The sequence below is a fragment of the Aquarana catesbeiana genome, linkage group LG03 (genome assembly GCF_042186555.1).
Source record: "Aquarana catesbeiana isolate 2022-GZ linkage group LG03, ASM4218655v1, whole genome shotgun sequence".
Lineage (NCBI taxonomy): Eukaryota > Metazoa > Chordata > Amphibia > Anura > Ranidae > Aquarana > Aquarana catesbeiana.
In genome coordinates this window covers 427,264,683-427,288,413 of record NC_133326.1, presented here as the reverse complement: position 1 = coordinate 427,288,413, position 23,731 = coordinate 427,264,683, and the positions used below count along the sequence as shown (strand labels likewise).

Below are 23,731 nucleotides of genomic sequence, written 5' to 3'. Positions count from 1 at the left end.
CCAAGAAAATATAACAGAATTGGAACAATTTAAAAAAGAGAATTTAATACTTCAAACTAAGCTCGAAGATTACGAAAATAGAGCCAGACGTTCAAACTTGCGCATAAGGGGAATACCTGAAACTGTGACAGACCTGCAATCTACTATTACTGCTCTATTACAAGAACTAAAGCCAGATATCCCTATTGAACGTTTAGAACTGGACAGAGTACACAGAGCCCTCACAGCCAAAAAGAAAGATGGACCCCCACGTGATATAATCACAAAACTTCATTATTACAGAACGAAAGAACAAATACTAATTGCTGCAAGAGAAAAAAAAGGAACTTAAATTTTCAAGGACACAATTATCAAATTTTTGCTGACCTATCCCAACTTACTATTACTAAAAGACGATCCATGAAACCCCAACTAATAGAACTGCAACGCCACAACATTATGTATCAATGGGGCTTCCCCTTTTCAGTCAGATTTAACTACCAAGGTACAATTTACAGAAGCAGATCAGCAGATGAACTACAACAAACCCTTTTAAATTTAAATCTGACAGAACCCACAAGCAGCAACACTCCCACACGCAGAAGAATGGCGTCACCTTCACCTTCAGGCAGCACCCAGAAAATTTCAGAACAAAATGGGAATCATCATTCTCACAAAAGAGGCCGTTATGCCACATAATCCATGGACCAAGAAGATTCAATGGACTGACATCCTAATTCCTGATATCTCTTCATTTATTATACTAAGAGATGGTTCTCTATAAAAAACCTGTATTTATAACTGAATGTAACTGCATTCTGATAGTCACACACTGTGTGGGATCATGTTACATTCCAGTTATATTTCTTATTACTTCTGATTCATATAGCCTTAGAATATATAAGTGAAATAAGGAAATTCTTGTTCAGTTATATATTATCAGGTAATAACAATAGATTTATTACTTTTTAGGACAAATATGTTCAATAATCCAGAAGTAATGGAAGCTTTTTCTTTCTTTTCTTAAAACAAATATATTATTACCTAACTAGTTCCTAGAATTATGTTTTTGTTTATTCTAATCTGAAGCAATACAACCTCAATTTTATGAGTTAACATATCTAAACAGTTACATATGAATAAAATATGTAATTGTTTACTCTAAAAGGGTTAAAATCCCAAAATAATTCAAACTATCTTCATCAATACCAAAGTTATTAACAGTACCTTTCTAACTGAATTATTTAGCCTAGGGCAAGACTAACCATATACAACCACCCTGGAATAAATAATTTCAACAAAAACTATATTCTGCACTCCAATTAATGAAACATCATTTTGATGTCTTTTGACATAGCACTTCTCTCCTGTAAGCGGAAGATCCGTGTACCCCCATTAGCCCTCCTCATTCTCCCAACCATATTATGTGGGAGTGTGACGAAGGCACTTATTCCCCTGAGAGAGATATTTATTCTCTTTCACGGGTAAATTGTGATTACTTGCAAAAAATAATTTATACAATGTATCATCTAATTTCATATGTTTTTTGTTTACTCTTTACTCCAGAATTCACTGGTTTCTTTTCTATCTATTCATCTCTTCAGTCCACACAGGTTGATCTGCGCAGTCAGCTCTGCATAACAAAAAGTAAGTCAAAACTATTTGATCTATTGCCATGGCACCACTGAATATACTTTCCCTGAATGTTCAGGGAATAAATGTCCCTCAAAAAAGGACCAAAGCCTTCCGTACTTTCCATAACAAGAAGGCTCACATAGTATGCCTCCAAGAAACACACTTCACCAAAGATTCTACTCCAAAATATATTTCTCCTTTTTATCAACAAATTTACACGGCTTCTGCCTGTACCAAGCAAAGGGGAACTCTAATTGCATTTCACCGATCCACACCATTCACCTTATCATCAGAAATTAAAGACCCGGAAGGTAGATACCTGATACTCATGGGTTATATAATGGATACAGCAATCACGGTGATTTCCTACTACGCTCCTAACAAACAACCTACACCATTCCTCTCACATATATTACAAGTGATTAATACACACAAAATAGGAACAGTGATAATGTGTGGGGATTCGAACCAGGTCCTCCTCCCATTTCTAGATAAATCACCTTTTACACCATCCAAAATAACCTCTAGATTACCTTTATCTCAAACTTCTTTCCAAATACAATCTGGTAGATTCAAAAGAAATTCACTTATTTCTCGCACCCTCATCAAACCTTCACCAGAATAGATCATATTATTCTAACAATAGGAATGATACCAGAAATTATTGCATCAGATATAATTCCGATTCCGTGGTCTGACCATAATGCAGTATACACTACTATAGCCTCAGCCATACCAAAAGCGCATGACCCAACGTGGTACTTACCGGACATAATGCTCAAACACCCACTACATCAGATGGCCATTGAACAAGCTTTTAAGGAATACATATCAATTAATAATACAACAGACATCTCCCCAATAACACTGTGGGAAGCTCATAAGCCTGTCTTGCGTGGTACAATACAAAGACAAATGGCACTATTTAAACGGGAACGCAAAAATCTAGCAAAAAAACTAGAACTCAATTTTAATGCAGCCTACATATCATTTCAAGATAATCCATCTCAGAGTACAAAATCTCATCTGGAAAAATCTAGATTGGAATACGATCTATTTCTCACTGAGTCAGTTGATAAATCCCTCAAACGCTCCAAACACAATTTCTACATGAATACAAACAAACCAGGTACATATTTGGCTCGGGCATTAAATTCAACTAACAAATCTTTCAAACCAATACGTTTGAAATTATTAAAAAATGTTTACAATGTTTTTAATCCAGTTAAAATAGTCCATAAATTTCACTCACATCTCGCAACTTTATACAAGACAAACAATGAATTTAATCCTACAGAAGCTGAATCCTTCTTCTCAAAAATAACCTTACCTGAGTTATCTCAGAATCAAAAAAGCAGTTTGGATGAGCCTATAACTATAGATGAAGTTGCTAACGCCATAAAAGACCTAAAACTTAACAAAAGACCAGGCCCAGACGGCTACTCGGCTTTATACTATAAAACATTCTCAGAAATACTCTCTCCCATTCTCACTGAAACTTTTAACAAACTTCTAGATGGACATTCTTTTCGGCAAGAAACACTAATGGCAATTGTTTGTATGATCCCAAAACCCCTTTCTGATGATACTTCCTGTGTGAATTATCGGCCTCTCTGTTAAACCTCGATATTAAATTATTAGCAAAAATAATAGCAAAACGCCTCAACAGCATTATAGGAAAATTAATACATAGAGATCAAGTAGGCTTCATGCCAAATAGACAGGCAGGCGATAATATACGCAGGGCAGTGTTATTGGCACATATTGCTAAAAAACGGAAAATCCCTTTATGTTTTCTATCTCTCGATATTAAGAGGGCATTTGACACAGTATCCTGGCAATATATGCAATATTCATTACAAAAATGGGGTTTTGGACCCCACTTTTTAACATGGATCAAAGCATTATATAATAAACCCAAAGCCTATATAAAATATGCTGGATACAAATCTGAAGCCTTTAATATCGAAAGAGGTACCCGACAGGGTTGCCTATTATCTCCCTTATTATTTGCCCTTATACTCTAACCCATGGCCCAATACATCAGAACAAACCAAACTATAACTGGCATTGAAGTAGGAGGTATTACACACAAATTATGTATATTTGCAGACGATATATTACTTTTTCTATCATCACCACAGGTCTCTGGTCCTAACTTAATACCAGCTCTTGATGGATTTGCAGCCCTATCCGGCCTTATGATTAATCCTAAGAAATGCCTAGTGCTTAATATTTCACTCACAAACATGGAATTGATCCCGGCTAGGGCTGCACTCCCATTCACATGGGCAGAAAAATCAATCCCATATCTTGGAATTCATTTAACAGCATCTCATTCTGACTTATTCTCAACCAATTATCCTCCTGTATTAAGACAGATCACAAATCTAATAAAACAATGGTCGCAACTTCCTTTATCCTGGATAGGGAAGATTAATGCAATCAAAATGACTATTCTACCCAAATTGCTTTATCTATTCAGAGTCCTCCCTATTCCAATTCCTTCCTATTTTTTGAGAATAGTACAAAAAAGAGCAACTTCGTTTATATGGGGCTCTTCTAAACCACGTATACCTATACACACACTACATCTTCCCAAAAATAAAGGAGGCCTGGGATACCCTAATTTTACTAACTACTACAGAGCAGCACATTTGGCCAGTCTGTCCAAATACCATGCAAAACAGGAAATCCCATTATGGGTATTTATAGAGGCTTCAGAAAATGACCCTCTATTAATATCAAATTTATTATGGCTTGATCCTAAAGACCGCTTTAAAATTCATAATCCCATAACTAAACACTTCTTATCTCTCTGGGATAAACTAAAAACCAAATATATCAGTTACAATCTCCACACAATCCTCTCCTTTCTTTTATCAGAAATCCGGCCTTTTATCCGGCATGGATCTACCCAAATTCTTTTAAATCTTGGACAACATCAGGCATTCAGACACTAAATGACTTCATAGCATCTAAATCATTCCTTTCATTCCCATCGCTTAGAGAAAAATATGATCTACCAAACTCTGAGATATTTAGATATCTCCAAATCAAAAATTTCTATACACCATTCCTAAAGGGGGATACACCATTATCCCAACTATCCATTTTTGAATCAATCTGTACAAAAGATCCATTTGCTAAAGGTACAATTTCATCACTTTATAATCAATTATATGGAGTAGCAAATCTTAATAGACCCTCTTACGTTCAGAGGTGGGAGGAGGACATGGGACGAACTTTAGAAGAAACGGACTGGTCTAATATATGGCTCACATCTAAGTCATCTTCACCCAACATCTTAGCACTGGAGACAAATTATAAAGTCCTAACTCGCTGGTACCTTGTACCCGCTAGAGTGGCAAAATATTCACCTAATACCTCAACTCTTTGTTTTCGAGGATGCCCAGAAATAGGCACATATTTACACATATGGTGGACGTGCCCAGTAATCCAAACCTTCTGGAAGGAAGTCTTCGTGATTGCATCTAAAATATTTAAAAAAATAATACAACCAGATCCATATTTAACTTTACTTAATCTAAAACCGGAATGGTTAACACTCTCTCAATTCAAACTTATGATCCAACTAATAACGGCTGCAAAACAAATAGTGGCCAAGGCATGGAAATCTCCTACATTGGTACTAGCAGAAACAATTCACAGAATGAATAATACAATGTCCCATGCTAAGATGGTAGCCATCGATCAAAATCAAATTCCAAAATTTGAAAAACTTTGGCATCCTTGGATAAAACAACAGTTCCTGTCAAATTTCAATGACTCTGTCCTGTTGCCATGGTAACAGATTAAATGACTTACAGAGACCCCCATTCTAAGGCTTCAAAGAGAACTAAAAAGAATAATAAACTGACGAGCGGGACAACCTTGTGGACCATACCTCTACCTTTCAACCCTTTTTCTTCTCTCTCTTTCCTTTTCTCCACCTTACGATTAAAGCTCATTATCAGAATTTATTTGACCTATATACACTCTACTTGTAAACAATATGTATAGTAGGTATAAATCATTTAAATACCTACAAAAGTTACTAAGGAAATGATATATATCTTTAATTTAGGTTTACGTGAACCCAATGTTTAATATTTGAAATTTCATGATATTTACCTATATAAACCCTACTGTAAAACAATGAGCTTACTTTATAGATCCTTGTAAACTTACTTTATGTATCTTTATAACATTGTATGCTCAAACTTCTTTTGACAAGGAAAATTGCAAAAGCCTTCCCCCCCACCCGAGCGAGCAGGGGTGCTCCTTCAGCATTAGCATTTTGCTTTGTCAGGCTTTCTGCCCCAAGACCTCTTCTGGCACTGTCCCTGAGGTCTACCTCTTGAGCTTGACGGTGAAGGCCGTCAAGACTGCCTAGGAGCAGATGCCTCTGGTACTGAGAGGAAGCATGCTAAAAGAAGAAATGTTTGAACAACTTCTTTTACTGGCAAAAGAGAACTTTTCCCCATTAAAAATCCTTTAGATATATTTATCCAGATCGTCTCCAATAACCGTTGACAATGAAAAGGGAAACTGGCTAGGAGCTTTTACATGGTGCTTCGGCTGACCAATTTTACCAGCCACAGGACTCTGTGTGTATGTACTAGTCCCAGCATAAGCCGTGAGGCTTGAATGATACAATTTATCATCGCATCCACCGTAAAAACATAGTGCATCTGATACGCCAGCCCATTGCTGGGCCTGCTGATCAGGAAGATTCTTAAGTATCTCTACAAACTGATCATTTATGGACTGAGATACCCCAATTGCCGTAAGAATTGGCTGCGCTACTGAACCTGTGAGAGACATTGTTCTTAGGACTCTTTCACACGGACTGTCCGTTCAGGTCCGCCTGTCAGTTTTTTAGGCGGACCTGAACGGACACTCCATGGAGGTCTATGGAGCGTCGGATGTCAGCGGTGACATGTCTGCTGACATCTGACCCGCTCCGATCCGAAAAAGTGTAACGGAGGAAAAACCTACTTTTCCATCCGTTTTCGGATCGGATGACGACGGACTCTACGGTCCGTCATCACCCGATCCCCCATAGGGGAGAGCGGCGCTCTGACAGGTCCATCGCTGCATATAATATGGGCTTTAATATAGGCTTTAGGCGGATTCACCCAATATTCCATATCTCTGGAGACACAAGTAGTCACCATGGCTGGTTTAAGATTGCCCATGATGGATTGCCAAGCTCTTTTAAAGTTGTTGATCCATCATTTTGTCCATGGGATCTCTTAACACACCTATATCCTCGAATGCCAGGTCAGTTGATCTTGAAACCTGGGAAAAAGCTGCGTCCTGCTTTGGAACTTTATTCCAAAGTGCCGCTGGGTCTTCATCCAGCAGCGCTCTGTGGAATGGGAGGAACGAGCTCTGCAGGTAAGAAAAAAAAGGGGGGAAAAAAAAAAAAAAAAAAAACCTGGAGCAGGAAGCCTGGACTTTCAGGACAGCACCTAAGAGTTCCTGACTCCCCACTAGATTTTCCCTGCGGGAGGAAACACAAAACTGGCAACATGTGGGAAGGAGCCTCCTTTTAAAGTTTGGTGGAAGGAGCCACTCTCTCAGGTGCGGTCCTGAAAGATATTTAGGGAAACCTTCATTTTGTTTGCAAATATTAAAGATAACTACCAGCACCGCGACCGGGATTGCATTCTGGCAGCAGCGCGCGCCATGCCTGAAATTAAATACAAAAATACCAAACTGCTCTTTTTCCCGGACTTCTCTCAGGAAGTACAGCAACGCCGCAAGTCCTTTACAGATGTTAGACGTCGGCTCCAAGAAAGGGGAATACGCTTTGGTCTATTATATCCCAGCAGTCTGCGTATCACTGATGGTGACAACACGCGTTTCTTCGACACCCCCCGGAGGCTGCTGCTGCATGGCTGGATACCCGCTGACAACATACTACCATGGAACCATAGTTTATTACAACATGCTGGGAGCAGCTAACTATCACAATCCCCCTGAACAGGACTACCTCCTGTCCCATGTTGACTCACAGTATTAAGCACCATCCATCCCTAGGTCTTTTCTCACTGCTCTAATTCACCATTACCCCAATTGGTTGTTCAATGCCCTTTGTTACAAAGACTACCATCCGCTCCTCCTGTCTGCGGAGCTCCAACAGCAACCACCAATTTTGTTTTTCCTCTTTTTTTGACTGTGCTACAGTCTGGAACCTGCTTCCCCTACCTAAGAGCTTCCACAAGTGTTGAAACACAACACTGAACTGTTGCTAATTAAAGTTTAAGGGTTTACTGTTTTTGAGTTTTGGGTATAGGCCAGATCTGATCACTCCCCAAATTTTCTAGGGATGTCATCTGATGAGGGCAGGTTTGACACCTCAGTGTCATCACGGGTATTGTTTATCAGTGTTATATCTATTCATGTTCGTTTGTCTATTTGGTCTTTCATAGGTCATGATTCCACCTGGTACAGGCTCCCTGGGTCCTTGCTGCTCCTGAGCTGTGCACGTGCACCTGCTTCACTCCTCCTTTCCTCCCCCGCCAGACCTCCGCACAATGACAGGACGTGATGCCCCCACCTTCAGTGCGCTGTCCTGGAATGTCTGGGGGCTCTATTCTAAATTTAAGAGAGCGGTGCTCTTAAAGTACCTCAAATTGCACTCCCCACATATAGTAATTTTACAAAACGCACCTTATGGGCAGCAAACTATTGGCGCTGAAAAAGCCATGGATCCAGAGAGCCTTCCATGCTTCCTATTCCACATATGCCAGAGGGGTCACATGTCCCATGTGTGATGGAACATGTTCACACTGACCCCCAGGGTAAATATGTACTAATAGTGTTCACTGTCTGGGGTGTCCGGTATATTGTGGTAGGTGTATACATCCCCCCTCCTTTTTCCTCCTCCACCTTATACACCATTCTAGAGAAAATCACTCCATACTGCCCTGCCAGACTGTTATTAATGAGCGATTTCAACGCCATTCTGGCCCTGGACCTGGACAGACCTACCCCCCCCAAACAATTCTCTACTGACTTGCTCTCATGGGCAGAGGCTCTAGGTGTATCTGAGGTGTGGAGATGGAAACATCCCATGACCAGAGCATACTCCTGTTTCTCCAATACACATAAAACTTCCTCCCGCATCGATCTCGCCTTTGCCAACCTGACTATGCTGACAGATGTACTAGATGCCTCATACTTGCCAAGCGGACTCTCAGATCACTGCCCCCTACTCCTTCGTTCGCTCCCCGTCCTCCCGTTCCTCCTCCCTTTGGCGCCTGGGGACCCATTGGATCTCTCATGCTGACCTGGCAGATACCATTCCACCACGCTTGGTGGAATACTGGGATCTTAATACGGGATCCTCCTCCACAGCGCTGACCTGGGATGCCTTTAAGGCTTTTACCAGAGGGCAATACATTCCTTCTATTGCTGGGATCCGGAGAGAACAAGCAGCTACCACTACTGCCCTACAGACCGCTGCACAATCCCAATCAGACATCTATGCCGCTGACCCCACTGACGCACACTTTGACTCCCTCAATGCAGCGAAACGTGAGTTACACCTCCACCTCACCGAAGTTACCAGACTTGACCAGACTTGTCTCCGGCGCCATCTTGGTACACCCCACCGAGCCTCCATGAGGAGAGGCTTGTTCTGCAGTGTGTAGAGGACGCCGATTGCAGCAAAAACACCGGCAATCAAGCGGGCGGCGGGTGCGGACATCACGGGGGTAGGAGGAACTAAAAATAAGCCGTGAGGCACCTACCCGTCCGACGCGGGTAGCGGCTATAATCAGGGGATAAGGCATCCATGCACCCACACCACTGTACGCTCTTCATGTCTGGGAGTATGTTGCCAGAGTTTGCACATGGAGTTCTCTGGTGAAAAAACTGCGGCAGGTCCCTTGAGCAGCGGCATGGGGGAAATGTCAGTGCATTATTGCAGCTTGGGGGGGATGATTGCAGACCCCTCTGTAGGGGTGAAATCTCAGGCAGAGCAATACTGCTCAAATCTGCTGCCCCTGCCCTCCCCCCCAAGGCCCGCAGGGCTGGATGGGATGCTGGCAGGGGGTCTCCTGCAACTAGCACAGAGACTGAAGTAAAATAACAAATGTTTCTTTTGCAGCTCCTGTGGGTCCGGAGTAAACGCAAATAACTGAGGCATGCAGGTAAGACTGTGAAATTTATAATGGTGGACTAATGAGTTTCCCGTTTCAGGGAGGGGGAGCCCATCTCTCAGATGCTGCCCTGGAAGACGATTCGAGAAAAATGGCCTGGTCATTCAGCAGCCAAATCTTCTGGGGCTGAAGCGGTTAAGCTGTGATCCCATCAGGAGAAATGTTTGTAGATACCTGAAGTGTAGCCTTGCCCACTGAATAGCCGGCATTGTTGAGGTGAGTACCCTCAATCCTGACATAACTTGCCTTATTTTAAATTGGCTGGTTGGTCTGCAACATCAACACCGTGCACTGAATCTTGTCCTTTTTTCCTTGAGGAAGAAAAAGAATCGATCAGGTGGCCCAGAAAACGAAACTCCTGTGACGAGATTAGAGAGGATTTCTGGAGGTTTAGAATCCATCCTAGGGATTCCAGATGGTTGCGTGCTTTGGTCAAATTGTCCAGCAACCTTTCTTTTGAGGGGCCGAAGAATAGCAGGTCATCCAGATAAGGAATCACTATGATTCCTTGAAGATGAAGCAGAAGCAGAGCCAGAGCTTCCGCCATCACCTTGGTAAAAATCTGAAGTGAGGATGACAGCCCGAATGGCAAGGCCCTGAATTGATGATGAATTACGCCTTCCATCTTCACCGCCAACCTGAGGTACCTTTGGGAGTGAAGCGAGACTGGGATATGCAGGTATGCATCCCTTAAATCTATTGACGCCATGAAACAATCTGGGGTCAGCAGATTTCTGACAGGAAAAAAAAAAAGGGGAGGAGTCCATCTTGAACCTTCTGTACATGACAGATTTGTTTAGAGGATCAATCGGAATTTTCCCGATGGCTTTTTTACCAAGAAAACGTGAGAATAAAAACACCTGTTGCTGCTCTTCTGGGGACACTTGAATCACTACGCCCTGCTGTATCAGTTCCCTTAATGAGGACTTCGTGGCCAGGGCTTTTACCGGATCTTTTGGGATATTCCTCACAAGAAATCTTCTTGGGGGGAGTTCCGTAAACTCTATCTCATAGCCTTGAGCAAGAGTGGTCAGTATAAACTGGTTTGATGTGATGGCTGACCACTGCAGAAGAAAATTTTTCAGTCTTCCGCTCTTGCTTTTAGCTTTCTGTGCGGACTAATTCTTCCTTTTCCCCTGGGACTTATTGTCCTGCTCCTGAGTTCTTTGAGGGAGAAAAAAGCGTTTGGGGGTTGCTTCTTTTTTTTACCAGGAAGGACGTCTTCCTATCGGCAGTCCTGTCCAGAATGGTATCCAGATCAGGGCCAAAAGAGAAAGTCCCCTGAAAAACGGAATTCTACAGAGCTTGCTCTTTGATGCCACATTACCTGGCCAAGTCTTCAGCCATAATGCTCTTCTTGCCGAATTTGTTAAGGCTGCAGATCTAGCCGACATCTTAATTGCTTCAGCTGAAGCATCCGCTATGTAGACTACTGCAGAGGACAAGGAATCTAAAATTTCCTGTTTTGGCGAATCTGCGGCTATATGAGCTTTTAACTGGTTGACCCAGTACTCCAAATTTCTGGCTACACATGTCGTAGCCATAACCGGTTTTAAATTGCTCATGACCAACTGCCAAGCTCTCTTGAGCAAGAGATCCATATGCTTATCCATTGGGTCTCCTAACACCCACATGTCTTCAAAGGCCAGGTCGGTGGATCTAGAAACTTGGGAGAAGGCCGCATCCAGCCTAGAAACTTTGTTCCATACAGCCGATGGATCTTCCTCAAATGGAAAACGTCTCTTGTAGGCTCTTGAGAAAACATTTTTTCTCTGTTTCCTGCCATTCCTTCTTTATTGAGTCTGAAATGACAGAATGAACCGGTAAAGTCTGAACTTCACCAAGACCCACATACATACAGTCGTGTAGTGTTATTTCTTTCTTTTCTTCACTTAGGCCTAAGAACACATGTATGGCTCTAAGTAAATCATCAACTTCTTCCAGGGACAATTTAGATGGGGCTACCACCCCCTTATTCTCCTCTTCTGATCTTTCACTGGAAGGAACGGGAGATTGCCTGGTAGAAGGGCCTTCCGAAAGGTTCTCTGGTGTGGAGAGAGACACCTGGGAAGACTCGGATGTGGAGGGCTGACTAGCCGACGGATTAGCCAGTGAATCACAGAATGACTGAATCGTGGCATACAGCTTCTTTTTGACTGAAGCAACTAGGTCAGTGATGGCAAACCTGTGGCACGCCAAGCCCTCTCTGTGGGCACACAGCGCACCGCCAGGATAGGGGAGGGAATCCCCGAGCAAGGCAGTCACTTGCACTGGCGGTGCAGGCACGGAGGAGCCGGGTCCCTTCCTATCACGAGTGCGATCGTGCAGTGGGGCGACAGATGTGAATACAGCCCTCCCTGCATGCACTGAGGGCAGCTCAGTGGAACAGACACAGAATGTCTGCTTGTAAGCAGCGCGTGAAGCCTCTGGATACCGAGGAAGAGAAGAGTGGCTCCTCCCTTCCTGCATCCATCTCTGATCCCTGTATTCTGAGCACATCCATCTCTGATCCCAGTATTCTGAGTGTAACGCATCCCTCATCCCTGTATTCTGAGTGTAACGCATGCCTGATCCCAGTATTCTGAGTGTAACGCATGCCTGATCCCAGTATTCTGAGCGTAACAAACTCCTTTGAAAAAGCACAAAGGGTTTTTTCTGGGCAGAATCGTAAGTTTTTGGTCCCTTGGGGCTCATTCAGATGGATGAAGAGTCTCATCCTCTGTACAGAGCCACTAGTAGGTTTAATTCCATGTTGGCACTTTGAAATAAATACGTTGGTTTTGTGTTGCTGTTTGGGCACTCGGGCTCAAAAAGGTTCGCCATCACTAAACTAGGTCATCACAAACTGAAGCCGATTCCTCTTTAACTAAGGAAGTAACGCAGGTGCTGCATAAGACTTTCTTCCAATTCTCTCCCATTTTGGCCTTGCATGAGGGGCATTTTCTTTTCCCTGAATCAGAGCTTTTGGCCTAAGAGAGAAAAAAAAAAAAAAAAAAAACCACCACACACACACACACACACACACAGGAGGCCTTTGCTGAGACCTAGTCTCCGCTTGTGGACCACCCCAAGGTGCACTTTAAAGGAAGAAATGTATACCAAAAGTGGCCTGATAGGCCCCGCTGCCACCGGGGGGGGGGGGGGGGGGGGAGGACCGGAATCCCAAGTAAAGGAATGAGCAGATTTAAGCTGCCCCCTATCTGGGCCTTGCTGGAGCCTATGCCTGTCCTCACCGCTGTAGAGCCCGCTGAGTCTTCCATCACTTCACTCGTGGCTTAACGCTCCATTTCTGGACTCTCATAGTGTCACTGCACCGGACCAGAAATAGATGCCAGCACCAACTCTGCCTCCTCCCCCAGCGCCCGACCTTAAGTGAGATCACTTCCAGCATGACCGAGACACAAAAAACATGGCAGCGCTGCCTGCATGCACAGCCACCGCTTTGCGAGGAGGAGGAAGGGAGGAAGGAAACACCTGAGAGATCATGGCTCTCCCCTACAGATGTTCCCTCCGGGCCGGAGGATATGCAAAAACTGATGATGGTAGGGAGGTGCCTCCCTTTAAAGGTCTGGAGGAAGAATGCGTTTCCTGTTGTCCGGTGGGAGGAGTCACTAGCTCTCGTGCTGTTCCGAAAGACGCCTTGGGAAAGTGGACAGCCTTCCAAATGTACTCCCACACTGTACACTGCAACTTTCCACAATATGGGTATAGTAGGAAGAAGAGCTATAAGAAAAACTCACTTAACCTACTCTGGAGCAGTTGGTGCCCACATCTGCCAGATTCATAGCAGCTGGCATGACAGAATCCAACTGAATGGTGTAGCACTGCTGTCCAAAGGAAATCTACTGTAATACTCCTGGGAAGGTCCAGACCTACTGCTTCATCCCTCAGCTTACTTGCCGCCCCCCCCCCATCACCCACCCCCCCCCCCGGTGCCTGTGGATGTCAGTAAAAGAGTCGGGGTTGCCAACTGTAAGTAAATTTACAAATAGTTTGTAGAATCTGTAATTTTTGCATCTGCCCATGAATGTCTATTACTGACATGAAATCAGCATGCCCGTAATGGACATTCATGAACAGATGCAAACATTACAGACTTTTCAAACTGAGAATTTACTGACTGTTGGCAATCCTGATACCCATGCACCCGCAGTACTGCTGTCTGTTCAGGGACACACACGGTGCAGTAGGTGGCATGCTGTCCTGGCCCACGCACTTGAAGTACATAATTTGGCTCTGTAGACGTGCGTTGTACAGTTTTAGTTATAATTTTACAAACATGCTGAAGTTGCAAAACTGGTTTCAGGTATTAATACCTTTGTCCTTAACCACTTCAATACTGGGCACTATAATATCCAGCGCTGTCGCACTTTGAATGACAATTGTGCGGTCATACAACACTGTACCCAAACTAAATTTGTATTATTTTCTTTCCACAAATAAAGCTTTCTTTTGGTGGTATTTGATCACCACTGGGGTTTTTATTTTTTGGTAAACTAAAAAAAGACCAACATTTTCTTTTTCAAAAGTTTTTCTTAGTTTCTGTTATAAAATGTTGTTTTCTCCTTGACTGATGGGCACTGATATGCGGTACTGACAGGCATTATTGATTGGGCACATTTATAGGCACTGACAGGAATTACTGATGGGGCACAGACTGGTAGCTGATGGGCACCTCTCATGGGGGCAGCGCTGATAATCAATGTGCCGATTATCCGTGCAGACCCCCCCTCTGACAGGGAGAGCCGCCGATCAGCTCTCCCTGTCAGCGAGAACCTGAAGAAAGCCACTTCTTCCTGGTTCATGCTGTGATTGGTCACAGCTGATCTTGTGGTAAGGTACCTCCGTCAGAGGCTCCTTACCACGATCGGAAATGCAATGTGTCAGAGTGACACGCTGAGCACCCCGCATGTGAAGTGCATGCCGGCATGTTATCCTGATAGACGTCATATGACGGGCAGTCAGGATAACAGAACCACCGCCCGGCCGTTATTCTGCTATAGGCCAGGCGGGAAGTGGTTGTAAAGTAAGGAGTGTACCACCAAAACCTGAGGCTTGCTGTAGAAATAGAAGTGCCTGTCAGATCAGTCAGAGATACAATGTAGTTAAACAACACCTACGTATTCCAAGCCTGGTGTGTTGGGCAAGGGGTATTTGTTTCCTTGTTTTGTTTTAGGTCCTTCTTAGTGGCAGGAGACCTATTCAAAGTACTCCCAGTTATCAGGACACATTTGTTGCTCTCTGCAAGGGATGTGTTGGGCCAATGACCTTACCCTACTCTCCATCCATGGACACACAAGAAGACAGTGCGTGAAGCCTAATCTTTAGGTGGTTTACAATATATGGAAACTTGCTACCAAGGGGGTACACACATGAAAAACGGTTAGTAACCCCTACATTAAAGCAAACCTGTTGTCTGTTGAGCAAAAAATAAAATACCTGGTACTTCTAGTTGCATGCGACTCACCCCTCTACATCACATAACAGTAGCTGAATGAAGCGGTGGTGGAGTGGTGTCACCTCTCGTTCTATCATGAGACAACAGTGGATGCTAGGGGTTTCAACGCAGGCTGTGATGGAGGAAGGAACATCAGGGTAAAACTAACAAATTATCTGGGAACAGACCCTTTGCAAATACAATTGGGAAGATTTACTAAAACTGGTGCACACAGATTCTGGTTCAGCTGTGCATAGTAACCAGTCAGCTTCTAACTCCAGCTTGTTCAATTAAGCTTTAACAATAAAATCTAGAAACGGATTACAAAGCACAGCTGCCCAGATTCTGTGTGCACCAGTTTTAGTAAAGCTCTCCCACCATCACTTAGCCCTGAATAGGCAGGGCGTTAGGGTCTATTGCTTTGTTCTGAATGTGCAACTGAGTTTGCTTATTTATTTCAGGTAAATATGATATATATACATACAGTACATTCATATCAACTGTGATGTTTTTAGATGCAGTTACCTGTCACTGTACACAGATCGCTCAAAATATTGTACAGGGTGTTCAGCTTCTTGTAATTTATGAGAAACTGGTTTAAGTTGTGCTCTAACACGGCTCAGGCAGGCATAAGTTTGAAATGTATAAGCCCATCTTGTTGGTTTGTCATATAGCATTTGAAGCAGGTTTCCTCCATTTTTCTGTGATGTTGACAGTTCCTGCAAAAAAAAAAAAAAAAAAAAAAAAAAAAAATCCATTTTAATCAGGCAATGTTACCTTACAATGAAGTTTGTTTTTACATGCATATTTAAAATAGTTTACAGAACCACACAAACCCTAAAATTACCTCATGTTCATCTTCAGTAGTTTGAACATTACACCATTTAGCAATTGGCTCTGGGACAACTTCCCACTCATCACTTGCTTGTTCCAAAAGTTTAACAAATGTTGACTTGCCTGCAGCTGTATAAATTAAACAAGTTCATTTGATTATTCTCAAGCAAAAAATACAAATCTAAATATTTTCAAAGCACAATCTATTTGAGCGCACGTTTCTAACAATCCACATGGCGGCGCCCTTTGACAGTTACTAATAGGATTAATATGAAAATGACTAACAGGAGCCTCTTTCAAATATAGTAGGTTTAATTGCGCGACTTTTTCTTTTTTTTTTTTTTTTTTTTTTTTTAACTTAAGTTTAAGAGAAAAACAAAAAAATTGTTTTTTTTTTTTTCTCCTTTCTCCAAAAGCAAACAAATGACATTATACAAGACTATTATACAGATGGGCAAGTAGTTAGGTAACATGTCTCAGCTAATTCTAAAAAAAAACCTCGCTTCTTTCTACTAAATAAACCGCTTTTGAGGTGAAAAAAGGTGGTTGGGCTCATACAAAATCAACGTGCCTTATCAGGTCCTCTGTAAATCCTAAGCACTCTAGATTCAAACATTTTTTTTGTTGGCGCCAAACTCTACTATATTATTATAGGTTGAAACATTCTGAGATCATTACTTTTGTAGAAATTACAATTGGTTAAGACCGTCTGCGCAGATAAGATACACACTCCGCGGCTTATTTCACATTCATTATGCACAATATATGCCTCAAGCGCGCGACCTTAGAAATCAACACGTGTAAGACATGTATAACATTAACTTACCAATATTCCCTTCAATTGAGATCTTCTTCAACCTTTTGTGAAAACTATCGTCAAACAGAGGACTGTAGCAAATTCTTTTTGGCGGTGTAGCCATGCTTCACACTTGCCCAAGAAGCAGTTACAAAAAAATAAACAAAACTCCGCGCCTTCAGTAAGGATTTCACGCAGTCAACAGGATCGCGCCTTCTGACTTACCAATCAGAGACGATCCACATTACTCTGTCCAATAAGAGTACTGCTGTTAAAGCGCGAATGTCTAAGCGGTTTGTGAGATAGAAGGAGTGCAAAGAATCATATTTTTTTTAATACATGTAAGTAGCCTAGCAACAACTAGATAAGTAATGGCTGTTTATAGAAGAGTAACGCCTATTTAGAACAGGGATACTAGCGTGCGTATTACTCTCTGGACCACAATCTTCTTTTTCTTAGAAATATAGCTAGGAGTAAAATGATACTAAACAGCGTGCAACAGTTCATGATCTGCAGCAGTGGTACTAAATAACTCAAAGCAGTATATAACATTAATATGCCAGCCACTCATTACTGCTTTCTATTAAATTAATACCTGCACGTGCAATGAGATTGCAGAGCTAGGTAATAACTTTAACAAGTTTCACTTTTTAACGTTATTTTAATATAGTTATATTTTGCCTTTCCTGTTTCTGCCCACTCCAGAATAAACATGCTAATTCAGTTTTACAGGGTGCCATGGGGGTGTATAATCAGGGAGCTGGGTATCAAGGAATGCAGTGTATGAGTTTCAGGGTGACAGAAGTGTCAGGTGAGGAAGCTGGGTAATGGAGTACAAGAATTAAAGGATGGGTGACATGAGGGTTCTAGTTGACAGGCTTGGGGGGGGGCGCATAGTTTAAGTGATATAGTGGTGCTGGATGACAGGCACAGTGTGAGGATTACTGGTCGAATTAGGAGTACTGGGTGAGAATGTTTGGTAACAAGTGCAGTGTAAGGCTTACAGAGTGACATGGGGGTGCAGTGTTAGAAATACAGGGTGACATGGGGGTGTCAGGTTAGGAAGGGGGGTAGTAAGATGCAGTGTCATGACTGCATGATAGGAGAGCTGGATGAGGGACCTAGGTGACAGATCTATATGTGTGAGTCAGGGAGCTGGGTGTTAGGGTTGCAAAGGGGTGAGATGCAGATGCATGGTGAGGAAGCTAAGTGACAGGATGCACTGCAGTGTTAGGGTTACAGGGTAACTGAGTGGGATAACAGGGAAAGCAGTGTAAGGATTACAGGTTGACATGGGGATGCTGGGTGAGGGAGCTGAGCTCTAGTTACAGGGGGGCCCAATATAGGTTTACTGAGTGACAAGGGGTGCAGTAATAGAGATACAGAATTTCATGGAGGTGCTGGTTGAGGTGAAAGTGATAGGGGTACAGGGTGATGTGAGGTGGCAGGGGTGCAGCAACAAAGTGTTGTAGTGATACTAGTTAACCGCCTCAGCCCTGGAAGATTTTACCCCCTTCCTGACCAGAGCACTTTTTGTGACCTTTAGCGATTTGGCACTGCGTCTCTTTAACTGACAATTGCGCGATCATGCGATGTTGCACCCAAACAAAATTGACGTCCTTTTTTCCCACTAATAGAGCTTGGTGGTATTTGATCACCTCTGCGGTTTTTATTTTTTGCGCTATAAACAAAAAAAGCGACAATTTTGAAAAAAACGCATTATTTTTTACTTTTTGCTATAATAAATACCCGGACACATACATCGGACAATTTTGACACATTTTTGGCACCATTGGCATTAATACAGCGATCAGTGCTATAAAAATGCATTGATTACTGTAAAAATGTCACTGGCAATGAAGGGGTTAATACTAGGGGGCGATCAAGGGGTTAATTGTGTTCCCTAGTGTGTGTTCTAACTGAAGGGGGAGGGGACTGACTAGGGGAGATGACAGATCGCTGTTCATACTTTGTATCAACAGACGATCTGTCACTTCTTCCCTCAGAGAACCGGGATCTCTGTGTTTACACACAGAGATCCCGGTTCTTGCCGTGTTACGAGCGATCGCGGGAGCCCGGCGGTCTCGCATCGGCTCTGGGGGCCACCAGAGGGAGCGAGGTAACATAACGGCGATTCGCGCAGCCGAGCCATGTTGCCGCAGTACAACTGCGGTGGCTGGTTGGCAAGTGGTTAAGGAAGCTGGGTGACAGGAGTTGCAGTGTCAGGATTGCAAGGTGACATGGGGGATGAAGGAGCTGGGGGACGGGGGGTGCAGGATGTGGGAGCTGAGTTACAGAGGGTTCAGTGTTTGTGTTATAAGGTGTGACGGGGTGTAGTATTAGGGTTACAGGCATGGGCGTAGTGTCAGGGGTCGCATTTGCGACCCGGCCCGTGCAGCCTCCCTCTCACATTAGATCCAATGTCAATGTGTCTCTGTGTGGGCAGCGGGGATCACCTCGGATATGAGTATGTGACAGGACAGACCACTCCCCTCCCCTTTACACAGGCGAGACGGGGCTACTGAGTGTTGGAGGCGGATCATGTACTGCGTGGAATGATAGGCAGTACTGCGGTGAACGTTCTTCCTTCCTGGTGCACAGACCCGCCTTCGAGCTCCGTGTCCTCCCTGTTTCTGCGCCTCTGTGAGTTGGTCCCATCCCATTCTCACTTGTCTCCTCTCCTCACCTCTCCATCCAAGTTAGCCGCCGCTGATCTCTCTTCAACTCCCTCTTCCCTTACAGCTGCCCCTCCCACCACCTGTTCACAGTCATGGCAGGGCCCCACCGGGGGATACACACACTCTCTAGCAGGAGCCGAAGAAGTGGGAGTGGGCGGGCATAAGCGGGAATGTTAGAACATTCTGCAGTGCGGGACACAGAGCTGGTAGGTCTTCTACACACTGAGGGGGGACTGTGGCTTATCTCCTCCCCTATGTACTGGGAACATCCTATATGTGGGGGGGGGGGGTGACAGGAGCCAGCATGGGGGAGGGGTGAGTCCTGGACATGCTGGATCTTGTGGTGTACAGGCAGTAGGGAGACCTCTGTGTTCATTCAGAGATGGAGGTTGAGGACATAATCCTCTGTCTCATAAGTGAGACATCGGGGTCTGTCTAGACCTTTTGATAGTTGACAAAGCCTTCCCCCCCCCCAACAGGGCTAATTTAAAAAAATGGTAAAGAAATAAAAAACTACTGACACCGTCAACTGCCCTGCTAACAAAGTTTTCTGCCCTGACTGACGCACCATCCTTTGCCCTACTGACTGACAAACCGTCCTTTGCCCTACTGATTGACACACCATCCTTTGCCCTACTGAATGACACACCGTCCTTTGCCCTACTGACTGACGCACCGTCCTTTGCCCTGCTGACTGACGCACCGTCCTCTGCCCTGCTGACTGACGCACCGTCCTCTGCCCTGCTGACTGACGCACCGTCCTCTGCCCTGCTGACTGACGCACCGTCCTCTGCCCTGCTGACTGACGCACCGTCCTCTGCCCTGCTGACTGACGCACCGTCCTCTGCCCTGCTGACTGACGCACCGTCCTCTGCCCTGCTGACTGACGCACCGTCCTCTGCCCTGCTGACTGACGCACCGTCCTCTGCCCTGCTGACTGACGCACCGTCCTCTGCCCTGCTGACTGATGCACCGTCCTCTGCCCTGCTGACTGACGCACCGTCCTCTGCCCTGCTGACTGACGCACCGTCCTCTGCCCTGCTGACTGACGCACCGTCCTCTGCCCTGCTGACTGACGCACCGTCCTCTGCCCTGCTGACTGACGCACCGTCCTCTGCCCTGCTGACTGACGCACCGTCCTCTGCCCTACTGACTGACACTGTCCTCTGCCCTACTGACTGACACCATCCTCTGCCCTGACTGACAGGTCAACTTTTGCACCAGGGCCCACAAGCTTCAAGCTACGCCTCTGGTTACAGGATGACATACAGGTTCTCATTGAGGGGAGAGAGATGACAGGGGGTGCAGTGTTAGGGTTACAGAGTTAATGAAAGTAGTGTGGTCCAGAGTGGTGAACACCCTCTTTTGTGATGTAACAAGGAAGTGAAGGCTTCTGGGAGATGACCTAACAGGAAGTGAAAACTAAGAGAATCCACGGGAAGTGATGGAATCTGAAAATCCTTTAAAAAGAAATAAAAAATGATAAGATATTAAATCTCCTGTGGATAAGTTGGACTATCCGGACCATACTGGAGTCGGTGGTACATGCTGTCAAGACCCGGATATCAACATTCTGTCCCTGCAGAGGGTTATATCTGCAAGCCCATACGACCTTGCCATAGAGGAGGTCCAACAATTGGGGTAAGCGCACATCTATTACTCCTTTTTCTGCAATCAATGTACATTGGATAAGAGTCTCTTCAGCTCATCAGCTCTCATGGTTCAGTGATGAGACATACTAAGTGGACTTTTTCTTTTCTACTTATTTTTTTGAACCCAGTCATGGACTGATTATAAGTTGTTTTGATGTGAGATTACTTATTTTCAGCATATTTTATATTTGTTGTTTTTTTTTGGGTAATGACTTCATGCACTTGTTGTGGTTATCATTTTTGCTGGGCACACATTCATTGTGTCTCCTAGGCACTCTTCAATTATATTACTGCCAGCGCATTTAAGTTTTATTTATAGGGTTACAGAGTGACATGAAGGAGCTGGGTGAAGAAATTAGGCATTATCATAGGAATGATTTGTACAAAAGCTGGATGATGGGTTACAATGTCAGGCGACATGGGTGTGCTAGGTGTCAGAGGATGTAGTTTCAGTTTTAAAGAGTGACATGTTTATGCTTGGTAATATCAGATTTATATCTGTTTGCACTCTGTTCAGATATTATGGCCCTTTGGCTTACATGCTGGTCAGTTAAACAAGCTTTCAAAAGTAGCCGTATTGCTTTTATGGGTGCTGGGTTCTCAAGGCTGCTTTCTCTGTGGGACTCAATAGAACCTGCCAGACCAAAACCACTGACAAACTCTCCTCAGCGTGAAGCTTTTCTCCCACATGTGGGCTCGGGGGGGGGCACATCTGCTAGTTTTCGCAGAGGTTGGAAGTGAAGGATGTGCGTAGCAGACACATGTATATGTGTAACATTGTGCCTTCAGGTGCAAACTGGAATTCCATTTCTTTCCACTCAGGCTCCTGGCCTCTCCTTCAGGTCTGGTAGACATTTATCTGGCTATTCAGGAACTTTTGTCTTAGATATACAGTAAGTGTTGGAATTCTATTTCCCCCACAGAAGAGTGCAGAGATTCTATTCTAAGCTTAGGGGGCATTTGTCTCATTTTGGACCTAAAGATGTCAACACTTTTATTCCTCCTGAAAGATCTAAAATGGATTCTATTTCTTCTCTGATAAACTATTTCCATATACATCTGGAATGTATTCCTGTACATTCCCATCTTACTAAGGCCCAAAGTGTTTTTTTTCCCCCACATTTTACTGTGCAGGATAGTCGTTACCAGTTTATGGCAATTCAGTCTGCTGTCAGCACCTAAAGTATTCCCCAATGTGGTAATGGTAAGGTGATGGCTCTTCTGTAGTTAAGGGGCATTCCAGTCATAGTTTACCTCAGTGCTCTCCACCTGAGGCAGTGGTCCTTTTTGGACCTACCAAACATCAACAACCCTTTTTAGAAACTGGAAGAGTTTGGTTGATTGCTAAACATCTAGAAATCTGTGCTGACTCCCGCTCATCACCTGGAATACTTGTGTCTTCTCCTGACACCACCCTAGCTAAGGTAGTCCTACCCTAGGAACAACTGGTGAGACTTTAGTTTCAGGTTCATCAACCCCAGTCCCAATATCAGTCTACCCTTCAAAGTTGCATTTCCCCAATTTCACAGAGAAACAATCTGTCTCTGCAGGACAAATTGCCTCTGTCCTTGGGCAAGGTGTTCCAGTTGGGTCCTTATGCCTAGTCACCCCTGAAGTGGTGGCTAGTCTCTCTGGTCCTGACAGCGGGCAAGTTCTTTTCTACCCTCCAGTGGAAATAGGTCACAAGTTGTAGTGGTAGTGGAGTACTGGGCTTGTTTTTATTTACTGGGCAGGGTTGTTGGTCACTAAAGAAAGCTAAGATTCTGATTAACATTTTGGAAAATTGAGTGATTTGTGTGTCCCTCTTTTGCTGGACTTTGTCACGAGCTGCCCATCTGGTTTGGATCTAGTCAGACCACAACAAGTTTACAGCTGTAACCAGGAAGATGGAACGTATTCCAACCTTTGCAGAGTCCTGGCATCTCTGTCAGCAATTCACATCCCTGGTGTGGAAAACTGGCAAGCAGACAATGTTTGGATCCTGAAGAATTGTCCCTGCATTTGGAGGCTAGGGAAGAGTAACTAGGGGTGACCCCTATAGAACCCCCAGTAGGAAGAGTAATAGACTATCTCGGTACCCAATTATTGAGCAAAAAAATTAATATATGCATTTTATTTGTACAAAATTGTTAAAAAGACATAAATGCACAATGTGTGATAAAACAGCAATTCATGATAACCTCAACAGACAGTAATTTATACAAAAATGTCTAACTGGTCACATAGTAGCCTCAGACGAATGCTGAAGGCATATGATTCGCGATGTACTAAAAATCCTCTACATATTTCACGGTAGAGGCCGCTTTTTCAGGAGGTGTTATAGAGTATATACTGTAGTATTATCCAATAGAGAGAGTAGAGCCCGGGTGGCAGTCAAGGTAGGGACACCACAGGGTCTCCCTCATGGCAGACACCGGGGCAAAACTTGTAAGTATGTCAATGTAACAATAATTGCTGAAATTAACCAAGCTAAAAGGAAATCTCTAGGGAGAGCAAGGGATTGAATCAAAATCACCTGAGACTTTCTTTAGATGGAATAACCACCA

The 23,731-nt window shown here is 43.9% G+C and overlaps 2 protein-coding genes across 2 annotated transcripts in view; one reads left to right on the top strand and one right to left on the bottom strand.

The window, feature by feature from the left end:
- LOC141132415 (deoxycytidine kinase 2-like) overlaps positions 1-17,095 on the bottom strand; it is a 226,722-nt gene extending 209,627 nt beyond the window's left edge. The window contains exons 1-3 of the mRNA XM_073620773.1: positions 16,886-17,095; positions 16,073-16,188; positions 15,751-15,944 (exon numbers count right to left, since the gene is read on the bottom strand). Of these exons, the coding sequence (XP_073476874.1) occupies positions 15,751-15,944; positions 16,073-16,188; positions 16,886-16,979 (404 nt within the window). The 5' untranslated portion in view covers positions 16,980-17,095. The remainder of the gene's footprint in view (positions 1-15,750; positions 15,945-16,072; positions 16,189-16,885) is intronic.
- HNRNPAB (heterogeneous nuclear ribonucleoprotein A/B) overlaps positions 1-23,731 on the top strand; it is a 258,340-nt gene that overhangs the window by 14,967 nt on the left and 219,642 nt on the right. The gene's annotated exons all lie outside the window — the stretch shown is intronic.